A 12,653-nucleotide genomic window follows, 5' to 3' on the forward strand; every position below is an offset into this window, starting at 1 on the left:
ACTGTTGTCAACGATGTCCTACCACGGTGGGGAAAATGTAAACGATCAAAGACTTTTATGGTTGGAATGGGTCCTTGGAAACTAGCTGGTTTTGGACTGTTTACAGCTTGGTGTAATTTGATTAAGAGTTTTTATAAATTCAACTCTACTTGTGTGTACATACTGCTGTTTGGCAACCCAGAAAATTCATCAATAATACATGCACTTGGTTTAGAGACCTAAGGCCTAAGAGAATTCTTATCAAACTCTTTGAAATTGCTCTAAATTTAATTTTGAAAATGTACTTTTTTTTATTTAACTATCAACTTTTCAAAACTACCAAATATTAAACCGTCTAAATATTTATGTACTTTAACTAAATATGATTTTTTTTATTAATAAATGTAATTGTCATGAAACTTATTAACTTTGATTCCATGTGAGAGATTTATCAAAATGCCACCCCAACAACTAAAATAATATTAAAAAATAAATGGCTTTTGTTTTTGGTGTCCTTATTTTTGGAGACGAGTTAAAATAAATGTTAAATTTAACTTTGGATAAAGAGTTTTGATAAATGATTTTTTTGTTAAAAAATTAGAGAAATGTGAATATGAAGAGCTTGATGGCTGGGGATGCTCTAAGGTTGCTATAAAGACTTTCGTTTTTTTTTTTTTTTTTTTTTAAGTAATTTGATTCTACCATAAATAAATTAATTAGAAAATAATATTTTAGTGGAAAACCAATTTTTATAGAAGAAGTTTAAGAGAACTCAAAAAAAAAATAGCACCTCAAACTTCAAAGATGATAGCTTTTTCATCTTGGCCCGTGGAGTTCGGTATGGGCTTGGGCTTGGGCTTCTACATTAACTAATCGATGTGATCACAATTTTGTTCTTCTCCATGCCCAAGTTTACCTTCGCCATTATTTACAAAACATTACAGATTTTCTTTGGGGGATTTTTTTTTTTAAAGATATTCCAATCAACATTTTGTTGACAAGAAAATCAGAATTATTCCAATTAATTAATGTAACACCACGTGACTGAGATGGCCCAATTTAGGTAACTCTAAAGCCTCATAGGTGTAAAGGTTGCCAATTAGGAACCCATAGCACTTACAATCTACTACTATACATGCCATGAGAAAATATTTTACGGAAGCGAAAGGTCAAATTACGTTAAAATTTCCATTCCATGACTAAAATAGTCATAATGATTTAACAAACTTGCCATAAGGCACTTATTAAAGGTCATGACATAGAAAAATAAATAAATATATGAAGGCAACTCTTCTTATTAAAGGTCATCTTTGGTTCCTGCAAATAGAGAAAAACAAAGAGTGAGCAAGGCTTAGCAAGTAAGATTTCCAACCAATTAAAAAGGGGAAAATCTTTTAAACAAAAAGTTAGGAACTCAAATAACATATGACATACACCAAAAATTTTCCTTGCTGAATTTAAAGCATTTTCTTAATCTTTCTTAATAAATCATATGTTTATAGAGAAAACTATTTTGTAAATCAACTTCTTTCATCAAATTAACTTGACATAAAAAGTTATTTCTGAACAAGAATTGATCTTTTTCACTTGTTACTTATAGCCTCACATACTATTGTGCCTCGGTATGCATAGAGTTATGTATTAGTATGGCTAACTTATGGATGACCACACATTCACGTAACTATAACTTCAGTGTGGTGCGCTCCATCCTAGTCTAGTACTGTGCTTATTTAAAATATATTAGTACTATGTATAAACATGTTAAGTCATTGAATAGTAGTGAATACTAATAAATAAGTGAAATTATCTAAAGAAAAATTGCTACTATATATTGGGTTAATGTCGATAGAATAGACCGCCTTGAACGTCGGCTGAGGAGCGTGATGGTATATTAAAATCTTAAATGTTCTACATGGCTCAAATACAATCTTAGCTAAATTGTATGAACAGTACTCTTTAAAAGCCAATTTTTAGCCAACATACGTACACTAGCAGGAATAGTACTGAAATGAAGGAATATTACTAATTAAAAAAAAAAAAAAAAAAAAAAACCAACGAATATGTGATAGGCTAATTACTAGCTAGTCGTAGTCGATGGTGATTTTTCCAGCATTAGGGTCGGCGATGGCGGAGAAGGCCTCTTGAGAGAGGTCAAGGGTTGCTTGGCATCCGGGGGATGGGCAACGATCAACAATCTTTGCCGTGACTGTTCCCCTGCAAGGCTGGGGTACTCCTTGGTTTGTAGGGCCTGTACACGTAACCGTGTACATTCTGCCGCACGCTGCACCATCGTCCCACAGGTCGTCGCTAGCCGCTGCGATCATAACGCCTTGGTCTTCATACCCGTAGCATGCAGACGCTATATATATATATATATATATGCACCACATACACACATTTATTTACCCGTTAGCTACATATCAAAATCCAGCGCATTTATTTAATTTATATAAAACTTCATTTTTCAGATACTTACGAACATAAATTGTATTGTAAGTGGCAGTCCCTGAAATGGCAGAAGCCACAGACATGAAGCTCAACACAAGGCCCAAGCAAAGCAAAGCATGGATTTTGATTGCCATCTCGTTTTCTTTGTAGAATAACGAAGAAATTAAGGTTGCTCTCTACTTGTGCACTCGAGGATAATGTGGTTGCATGAAAGATGATCATTTGTAGCCTTTTTATAGGAGAATTAAGCTTAAGAATTAGAGAAGCAGAAATCCGATATCTATGCAGTCGGCATTGTTTACAGTATTTGGACAATGCTGAATGCGTAATTAATTTCTAGATTATGAATCGGCTTCCACCCACTAGCTTTTTATTTTCTTGTAGGTTCGATTTAATAGTTAATTAGGAATTAAATATCTTGATATTATAGAAATGCTAAGTCAAGTGAAATAAGGAAGTAATTGGGATCATTTTTTTAATTTTTTATTTTTTGACATGTCCTCATAAGAGGGGGGAGGGGGATAGTAATTGGGATCATTAATTAGGAAATACTTGCAAATTTTGCAAACTACTGCACATTTTCAACCAGAGTACTGCTATTTAGTCAACTATATATTATATTATTGTCATATAACTGAAATGATGTAATAATGAAAATTAATCATTGAATTTTTATTTATTTTTACCAGTACTCATTTAAAGGTTGATTTTCACTGCATGTCACATGATCGTCAAGTTATATGAAAATTGTATAATAGTCTAATAATTAAATAGCAATATTCTTTCGTACGTTAACAAGTATGAGAAAGGTGCTTATAGTAGATTCCATATAATTACAAGCTGCTTGACTTGTAGAGGACAAAATCTAACGAAATGTGCCATTCACATGCAAGAACACAAGCCAAATTAAGGAAGAAAGTGATTAGTTAACAAGATGTTAGAGATTGAATCAACTCAGATGCTGAACTACATTTACAATATTTTCAGTCTGCTGGCTGTAAGAAAACGCTCACCATATCAAAACAAATATTTAATATACTTAATACATTCGACGCACTATGCCACTATATATATAAGATAAAATTCTGAGTTTTCCACGTAATCACTAGGCTGCTTTACTTTTACTGGAAAGAAGCAAACGAAAATGCTATTCAAACAAGCCAAATTAAGAGAATGACTACTCATTTCTTTTCTTTTTTTAATATATATATATATATATATATATATATCATTTTTTGGGCCTAAGGAAGACATAGGCAGATGCCGGCTCATTGTTTAGGCTAATTAGGTGGTCATCTAAGCCTCCAAATAGCAATAATTTTTCTTTTATTTAGGAAAAAAAAAAAATTTTAAGGTGTCAATTATGGTAATGAAGTTAGTTAATGGTTTTTAATTAAGGCTCTAATTAAGATAAAAAATAATAACCGCAAAGGATTAAATCCCAATATATTAAGATTTTTGGGGAAAAGAAGGAGAAAAATGCAAAGTCATGACATTATTGGCACCCCTAAAACAGTAACTAAACTCGTAGTTTTGTCTAAATTTTAAATTGGCTTTGAATCTCAAAGATAGTCATGTATGAGAGGATTCTGTTCACCTCTGCATTCGGGAGAATATTGTATTGGCCAAAAGGTCTCTTTGAGGAATGAAATATTCGAGTCTCAATTCAAAAAACAATAAAAAATCAACATATGTTGGCTAATTAAGTTCGTTCATTTAGAATAAAGTAAATTTTGTATTACTCAAATTTAATTTTACATAAAAAGCTTTATATATGTGTAGCTCAATACAAAATATGTCATCTATTGAAACTAAATGTCTCGTAGCATGTCATTTTGACAGGATTGATACACTAAATTGAAAAAAAATAAAAATTGATACATTAAATTGAGACTTTTTAAAGTTTAAGAGTATAATTGCAAAAACGATGAAAGATTAAAGGTGGTAAGTGAAGTTTTTCCTAATAGTTATAATTAATGAGGAAGCAGTTGATTTGTTAAAAATAGTTATTTCCATGTATGTAATATTTTCTAAAATGCAATAAAACGACTCTATTATACTACTAGTTCCATTATGCTATCAACATATCCTAAGTTTTTGTTTTTATTCTTAATTTTTTAATATAATCTGCCCATAATGTTGAAAAACGAATGCTCCGTATATCACGTCTCTTTTATTTTCTATTTTATTTCTTACTTCTCTTTTTATTTTCATGCATGGTGATATTTTAGATTCGGTTTGGGTTTAATTTTAGTTGAAATTAGTCCATTTGAGATTAAAACATCTGTCTCTTGTCCTATTATAAGACACGTGTCCTAATTTCAACTGATCTAGTTCTAGTTGGAATTGCACCTATTGGGACTGAAATACATGTGTTCCAAGGCTAGGTGCAGCATATCAATTTTACAGTCAATAAGTGTTAAAATTGCATTTAAGAACTACATATTCTAAGAATATGTGTTCTAAGAATATCTATATTTTTAGTGTATGTGATTCTCATTTCTCTCTCTCTCTCTCTCTCTCTCTCTCTCACACACACACACACACATATATATATATATATATATATACATTTTAAATATATGTGAGAATCACGTGCACATATGTCAGTTTAATAGATAAGATTGTAAGATTTTTTTTCCAATTAACCTAACTTGGATGAAAAGTGAACTTAATTTTATATCCTTGGTGCATTTGACTTTTATAAGAATATCTCGAGTAAGTGATTTTAATCATGATACTATGGTAATAATTCTAGCAAAAATTTGCCGAAATACAATATGCTTATAGTTGTTAATCTCCAAAATAAATTGACGAAAACGGCCCTTAATTTTTATATAGCATTCAACTCTTGTTCCTAAGAATGCATTTGGCCCCGTAATTTTCCAAGTCAGATTATATGTGCCAATATTTACAATTACTGCAGATTTTCTTTGGATTTTTATTTTTATTTTTAAATGGTATCTAGCCAATTGTCCCTGGCATAAATCATGCTCTCTTCATGGTTTTCTACTCCTTTTCTTTTAGATATTCGAATCGACATTTTGTTGACAAGAAAATGAGAATTATTCCAATGAGAGAGAGAGAGTTTATGTAACATGCACCACATGCCTCACAGGTGCAAAGTTTACCAATTAGGAACCCAAAACACTTAGGGCCCGTTTGGGAGTGCGATTTCAATAAGTGCGATTTTAAAAATTGCGTTTTTAAAAATTGCGTTTTTAAAATCGCTACTTTTTAAAATCGCACAGACGTTTGGTAAAACATACTAAAAAGTACTTTTTTTATCAATTCAGTGTTTGGATAACATTAGCATATAATTGCGGTTTCATGACCAAATTACCAATAAGGATGAACAAGACAGAAAAAAAGAGAAAGGAAGGGTTTTAAATATATTTTAGGTGGGTATTCTTGGTATTCTTTTCATTCCCGTTTTAAAAAAGGTAACTATTGCGCCAAATATCTTTTTAATAGAAATCGTGATTTTGTTTTAAATTCGCACTTTTTCAAATAAGCACCATCTAATCAGCTTATGAAAATCGCAGATTTTTTTGCGATTTTAAAATTTACGTTTTTAAAATCGCAATCCCAAACACCCTAAAATTGCGATTTAGTTTAAAATTGCAGATTATTTTTTTAAAAACGCACTCCCAAACGCACCCTTATAATCCACTACTATGCATGCCATAAGAAAATATTTTATGGAAGCATAAAGTCAAAGTACGTTAAAATTTTCATTACATGACTAAAATTAAATAGTCACAATGATTTAACAAATGTGCCATAAGACGCTTATTAAAGCCATAACATAGAAAAATAAATAAATATGTGAATGCAACTAACTCCTCCTTATGAAAGCCTAAACATCCCAGATTCCCGGCTTCCTGTCTCGATCGCCTTAATTAGCTCCTGAAACAAAGGAGAAAAACAAAGAGTAAGCAAAGCTTAGCAAATAACATTTCAAACCGATTAAAAACGGTTGTCATGAAAAGTGTGTTTAGTGAGGGACACACTTTCACATAACCGTAACTTCAGTGTGGTGCAATATATAATATTGGTACTATGTAAAGCCAGTGCATGTTGGAATAGTATTGAAAAAAAAAAAAAAAAACAATGAATATGTGCAAGGCTAATTACTGGTTGTAGTCGATGGTGATTTTTCCAGCATTAGGGTCAGCAATGACAGAGAAGGCCTCTTGAGAGAGGTCAAGGGTTGCTTGGCATTGGGGGGATTGGCAACGGTCAACAATCTTCACTGTGACTTGATCCCTGCAAGCCTGGGGCACTCCTTGGTTTGTAGGGCCTGTGCACGTAACCGTGTACATTCTGCCGCACGCTGCCCCATCGTCCCACAGGTCGTCGCTAGCCGCTGCGATCATAACGCCTTCATCTTCATTCCCGTAGCATGCAGACGCTGTAATATATATACACCACATACAAACAGTTATTTACCCGTTAGCTTCATATCAAAATCCAACGCATTTATTTAATTTATATAAAACTTCATTTTCAGATACTCACGATAATAAATTGTATTGTAAGTGGCAGTTCCTGAAATGGCAGAAGCCACAGACATGAGTCTTAAGACAAGGCCCAAGCAAAGCAAAGCATGGATTTTGATTGCCATCTCGTTTTCTCTGTAGAATAACGAAGAAATTAAGGTTGCTCCCTACTTCTGCTCTTAAGGATATTGTGCTTGCATGAAAGATATAATTTATAGCCTTTTTTTTTAATAGGAGAATTAAGCTTAAGAATTGACTCCAAACTTTTTCCAACCACTCGGTTCATGATCAGAAGAAGCAGAAATTTGATCCAGTCGGCATTGTTTACTGTAGCATTGGACAATGCCGAATGTGTAATTATTTTCTAGCTAGATCTTGAATCGACTTCCATCCCACAGCCTTTTTATTTTCTTGTAATAGTTAATTGAATCGATTTTTTTTTTTTTTTTTTTTTATTTTAAATATTGGACAAATGGTTAATTTTTACTATCATATTATTAAATTTTATGATATTAATATAATAATTTACTAAATAATATTAATCTTTCGACTTATATATTCACTATATATATATATATATATATATATAGTGGCCGGGAACAAAATATGAAAAATATGCCTAGTATATTCCACATAATTACGAGGCTGATTGACTTTTAGAGGGCAAAAGCAGACGAAATATGCCATTCACAAGAACACAAGCCAAACCAATGAAGAAAATGATTAGTTAAATCAACTCAGATGCCGAACTACAATTACAATATTTTCAGTCTGCTGGATGTAAGAAAACGTTCACTATATATGAAAACAAACTTAACATTTAATCTACTAATTAATACAGTCGACGCAACATATAATTAAGAACAATTTCTGAGTTTTCCACGTAATCACTAGGCTGCTTTACTTTTACTGCAGAGAAGCAAACGAAAAGTGGTATTCAAAGGAAGAAACCCAATGAAAAGAATGACTTGTCATTTCATTATTATTATTTTTTTAATCTTTTTTTTTGGGCCTAAGGAAGACGGGCAGGTGTGGTTAGGCCACTTAGGTGGTCGCCTAATCCTTCAACGGAATAAGGCGCCAATTATGGTAAAGAAGTTAGTTAGTGTTTTTTTAATTAAGACCATAATTATGATAAAACAAAAATAATTAAGACCAATTATAGTAAAGTTAAGGATGAGCTACGTTGATAAATTTTGGGTCGTGATACTTCTCGTTGGGCCTACGTTGAACAATTCTAATCTAACAGATTTTCCATCTTGGCCCGTGTAGGCTTTATAGCCTTGGGCCTCTACATTCACAACTAGTCCTTTGATTGACCCACCTCGGAAGTTTATATATGTGCGAATTTTGGTGAGAAATATATTAAATTATTAATACTAAAAATTTCAAAGTTCAAACTAAACCAGATAATGTTGAAAAACAATACTCCGCCGCATATCACGTCTCTTTTATTTTCTATTTTATTTCTTGCTATTCTTTTTTGTTGATATTCATGGTGATATTTTGTATTCAGTTTTAATTGAAATTAAACCTGTTGACATTGAAATGCCGGTCTTTTGTGTCATGTTATGAGAAATGTGTCCAAATCTCAGGCCACTCTATTTAGCTTTCCCATCTCACAAGGCAAGTCTATAAAATTGGGTAAGAAAGATTGCTATTGGGATTGGGACACATGTCCCTTGTTTGGACTATTATGATAGAGTAATACTAATAATCATCTTTTTATCTTCTAAAGCTGATGTGGTTTTTAAAATTATCATTGGATCAAAATTCAAGTATGATTCATCTAAAATTTAATTGTAATTTTAAAAGTCATATCAACTTTAGGGGGATAAAAAGATGGTCCCTAACATTATTCATTACGATATGCATATTCCCATTCTAATGAGTTCAGATCTAACTAAAACTAGAATTGTTCTAATTTCTATGGCCAATACAGGTTAAAAATGTATGTGAGAATTAAAAATGCAGATAAAAATTAGGAAAAAATATATTTTACCCCTTGAACTATCCACTCATTTGCATTTTTAACCTCAATATTTAAAAAGTAACACTCTACCCCCTAAACTTTCAAATTGTTGCAACTTGATAATTCTGACTTTTTTTTTTTTTTTTTTTTTTCCCAAAATGCCTCCATCCAAAGTTTTTAAAAAATTAAAAATTGAGGGGTGGCATTTTTAATTTTTAAAAAATAAAATAAAATTACTAGACAAATTACATATTCTAAGGATAAATGGAGTCCTGCTATTTGGCTGTCAAGAGTAAGACAAATGTCTACCAAAGTCTGACGTGGCTTTATTAAAAAAAAAAAAAAAAATCGTAGAAATCTCTCTCTCTTCCCCCATTTCATATTTTTTTTATTAGTTAAATTTTTATGAATTAATATTTAGTTTCTAATGCCTCAAAACTTGTTTTTGAATTCAAAACTAAAACTTAGGGATGAAAAGTTAGATGGTATCACCCAAAAGGGATTCAATCATCCTAAATTTGGTGCTAATGCCTCAAATTTAGTACTAATATCTTAAATTTGAATTCCCCTTTAATGTTTATTTTCTTTAATTAAAAAAAAAAAAATTTATAAATGTCTGACGTTTAGCTGCCTCATGGCAGTAGTAAATCTTTGCTGGGATAAATGTTATAAGAATACAAGACAATGCGTACGTGATTTTGCCTTAATTATCCTTAAAGTTATGTGGGATGTCAAAGTACACGTCGCAGACGTGCCAAACTTTCGCTTGAACTGCGGCTCGTCAGGAACAAATTGAACAATTTCATGCCGGTCAACACAAGAAAAAGAGTTTTATCTAAACTTTGGCCGACAAATTTTGGCATGTTTTTAACAAATTAAGATTGATTCTCTTTCAAAAAAAAATTAAGATTGATTCTCGGTGACGAATCAATCAATCGAAACATGGCACATGGCACATGCACAAAACGTTCCACATAGGCACATAGCGAAAAAAGACCTCCTTTTCTTCATTATCACAATGAAATAATTTAAGATGCGTGATCGAGTTTGTAGATTCAAACTTTGAATTTCCAGTCAAGGAAATTAAATAAGTACGAGACTATGAACTTTTAGACATACGTGAAGACGTACGTTTCTTTGTGCATTGGACAAAGATTTCTTTCAAAAAAAATAAAATAAAATTTACTTCTGTTTATTAAAGTGATACGTGTGAGATTCTCATTTCTCACATGCATATTTTTGTTTTTTTTTTAATAAATTTTGAATAGAGCATATGTGAGAATCGCATGCTCTTTAAATGTATATGAGAACCATGTGTTTTAAGAACAAATTAATATGAGATTAACAAATAAAATTAGAAGATTTTTTTTCCAACGACCTAATTTGAATGAAAATTTAATTATTCTTTTGCATTTAAGTTTTATAAGAAATATATCCAGCAACGCTTCACATGAAAGCTAATAAGTGATTTTAATACTTGACTATGGTAATAATTCTAGCAAAAATTTACCAAAATACAAAGTGCTTATAATTGACGAAAACAGCACTCTGTACGTATATAGCAGCATTCACGTTTTCAAACAAAATTGCAAAAAGTGTGTCGTGGTTGGTTGAAAGTGCATTTGAAAAAAAAAATGGTAGTGTGAAAAAATAATAGTTTTTTTTAAGATTGAACCGCAATTTTATTAATTTCTCAAATACAATTTAAAAAATCACATTTTCATTAATTTCATTTTGAAATCTCGCTAACCCAAACGAATTAAGGCTCATTAATTAGTCCATTTGCGTGCTCAGGTGCAAGTTGACTAATTGATGCATGGCGTGATACAATTTCTTTCTTCCTCATGCCAAGTTCTTTTAGATATTCGAATCAACGTACACTCCGATAATCAGAATTATTCCAATGAGAGAGAGAGAGAGAGAGAGAGAGAGAGAGAGAGTTGAAGGGTTAGTATTATTTATGTGAACACATACAATGATACAAAATATAATTTTTTTGGCAGATCGTTCTGATCCATGGAAAAATGTCTAATTTCCATGATCGATCAGCTTCTTATTGCAGCTGCATTATTGTCATGATCAACACTATTATTCCCTTCATGGAGAAACGGCTTATTCTCTTCATGGAGAATCAAACCCTGTAAATCACAGCAGAGAAAACAAAATTACAAGTTGTCAGCATTGATAAATACTAGCGAACATATATACACTAGCAGGAATACTAGTACTGAAACTAAGGAATGTTATTCAACCCAAAAAAAAAAAAAAACCAATGAATATCATAAGGTAGGTAGCTAGCTAGGCTTACTGGTTGTAGTCGATGTTGATTTTTCCAGCATTAGGATCAGCGATGGCGGAGAAGGCCTCTTGAGAGAGGTCAATATTGGTTGCGTCGCATCCGGGGCAACGATCAACAACCTTCACCGTGACTGTTCCCCTGCAAGGCTGCGGTACTCCTTGGTTTGTAGGGCCTGTGCACGTAACGCTGTACATTCTCCCGCATGCTGCCCCGTTTTCCCAAAGGGCATCGCTTACCGCTGCGATCATAACGCCTTGGTCTTCATACCCGTAGCATGCAGACGCTATATATAAACATTTACCGTTAATATATATATATATATATATATATATATATCAAAATTAATCCAAAGATCGAATTTGTATCAATCTAGCTAATTAAAATTAACTTCAATATATATATAATTAAGAGAATGAAGAAAAGAAAAGATACTCACGAACGTAAACAGTATAGAAAGTGGCAGTTCCTGAAATGGCAGAAGTCACTGAAATAAAGGTTAAGACAAGGCCCAAGCAAAGGAAGGCATGGATTTTGATTGCCATCTTGTTTTTGTTTGTAGAATAACGAAGAAATTAAGGTTGCTTTCTACTACTTGTGCCCTCAAGGATAATTTGTACCCTTTTTATAGGAGAAGCTTAGGAATTAATTCCAAGCTTTTTCCAACCACAACCTGCAGTCTTCTCACGACACCTCGATCGGTTCAAGCGAATGACTATTAGTCTATTATCTAGAAGCACAAGTTACGGGTTTTTTATTTTATTTTTTCCTCCCTGTCTAATAATTGCTTAATTTCTAGATCTTGAATGGAACCGGATTTTCTCCAGCCCATTTTGAACTGTCACATTAATAAAATATATATATAGTATGTTTATATTATATATATATATATATAACATAATTATAAAAAATTAAAGGGTAGCTGGCCACCCATTAGGCGTGGCTAGACCACCTCAGTTGGGGCTAAGCGTGGCTTCGGCCACCTCGGACCGCCTGTATGGGGTGGCCGAAGCCACTTCATAGCCCTTGGGGATGGTCTGGCCACCCCCAAGGGCGAGATCTAAAAAAATATATATATTTGTTTTGCCCTTAGAGGTGGCCGGACCACCCCCAAGGCCCAAGCCACCCCAAACCGGCTGACTTGAGCCACCCCATGGCCCATGGGGGTGGTCCGGCCACCCCCAAGGGCCAAACGATATATATATAGCTTGGGTTTAGGAGGTGGGGGTGGTCCGGCCACCCCTATGGCCAATATTAATTAATTTATTATTTTTTTAATATGAAATATCATTTTTTTATTATTATTTTTATAGTGAGACATGTGTCTTATTTGTGGCTGTAGGATTTCTAAGAAGAAATTTTAGTCATGAATTGAATATTCTCCAGTACATTATGGATCGGAGAAAATCCAATTCCATCTTGAATTAACTTCCATCCATCCAATAGCTTCTTTTTT

At 32.7% G+C, this 12,653-nt stretch overlaps 3 protein-coding genes across 3 annotated transcripts; all 3 read right to left on the minus strand.

The window, feature by feature from the left end:
• Positions 1–2,060: 2,060 nt before the first annotated feature.
• On the minus strand, positions 2,061–2,561 carry LOC132173071 (EG45-like domain containing protein). Its single transcript, XM_059584641.1, has 2 exons — positions 2,456–2,561; positions 2,061–2,338 (listed from the first exon to the last, which is right to left on the minus strand). The coding sequence occupies exons 1-2, from the start codon at positions 2,559–2,561 to the stop codon at positions 2,061–2,063; spliced, it is 384 nt and encodes a 127-aa protein (XP_059440624.1).
• A 3,999-nt stretch (positions 2,562–6,560) lies between these two features.
• On the minus strand, positions 6,561–7,054 carry LOC132173102 (EG45-like domain containing protein). The gene is made up of 2 exons (XM_059584681.1): positions 6,949–7,054; positions 6,561–6,841 (listed from the first exon to the last, which is right to left on the minus strand). The coding sequence occupies exons 1-2, from the start codon at positions 7,052–7,054 to the stop codon at positions 6,561–6,563; spliced, it is 387 nt and encodes a 128-aa protein (XP_059440664.1).
• Positions 7,055–10,841: 3,787 nt separating this feature from the next.
• On the minus strand, positions 10,842–11,794 carry LOC132172564 (EG45-like domain containing protein). Its single transcript, XM_059584085.1, has 3 exons — positions 11,637–11,794; positions 11,210–11,483; positions 10,842–11,039 (listed from the first exon to the last, which is right to left on the minus strand). The coding sequence occupies exons 1-3, from the start codon at positions 11,740–11,742 to the stop codon at positions 11,033–11,035; spliced, it is 387 nt and encodes a 128-aa protein (XP_059440068.1). The 5' UTR covers positions 11,743–11,794; the 3' UTR covers positions 10,842–11,032.
• Positions 11,795–12,653: the final 859 nt, after the last annotated feature.

This window comes from Corylus avellana, chromosome ca2 (genome assembly GCF_901000735.1).
Source record: "Corylus avellana chromosome ca2, CavTom2PMs-1.0".
Lineage (NCBI taxonomy): Eukaryota > Viridiplantae > Streptophyta > Magnoliopsida > Fagales > Betulaceae > Corylus > Corylus avellana.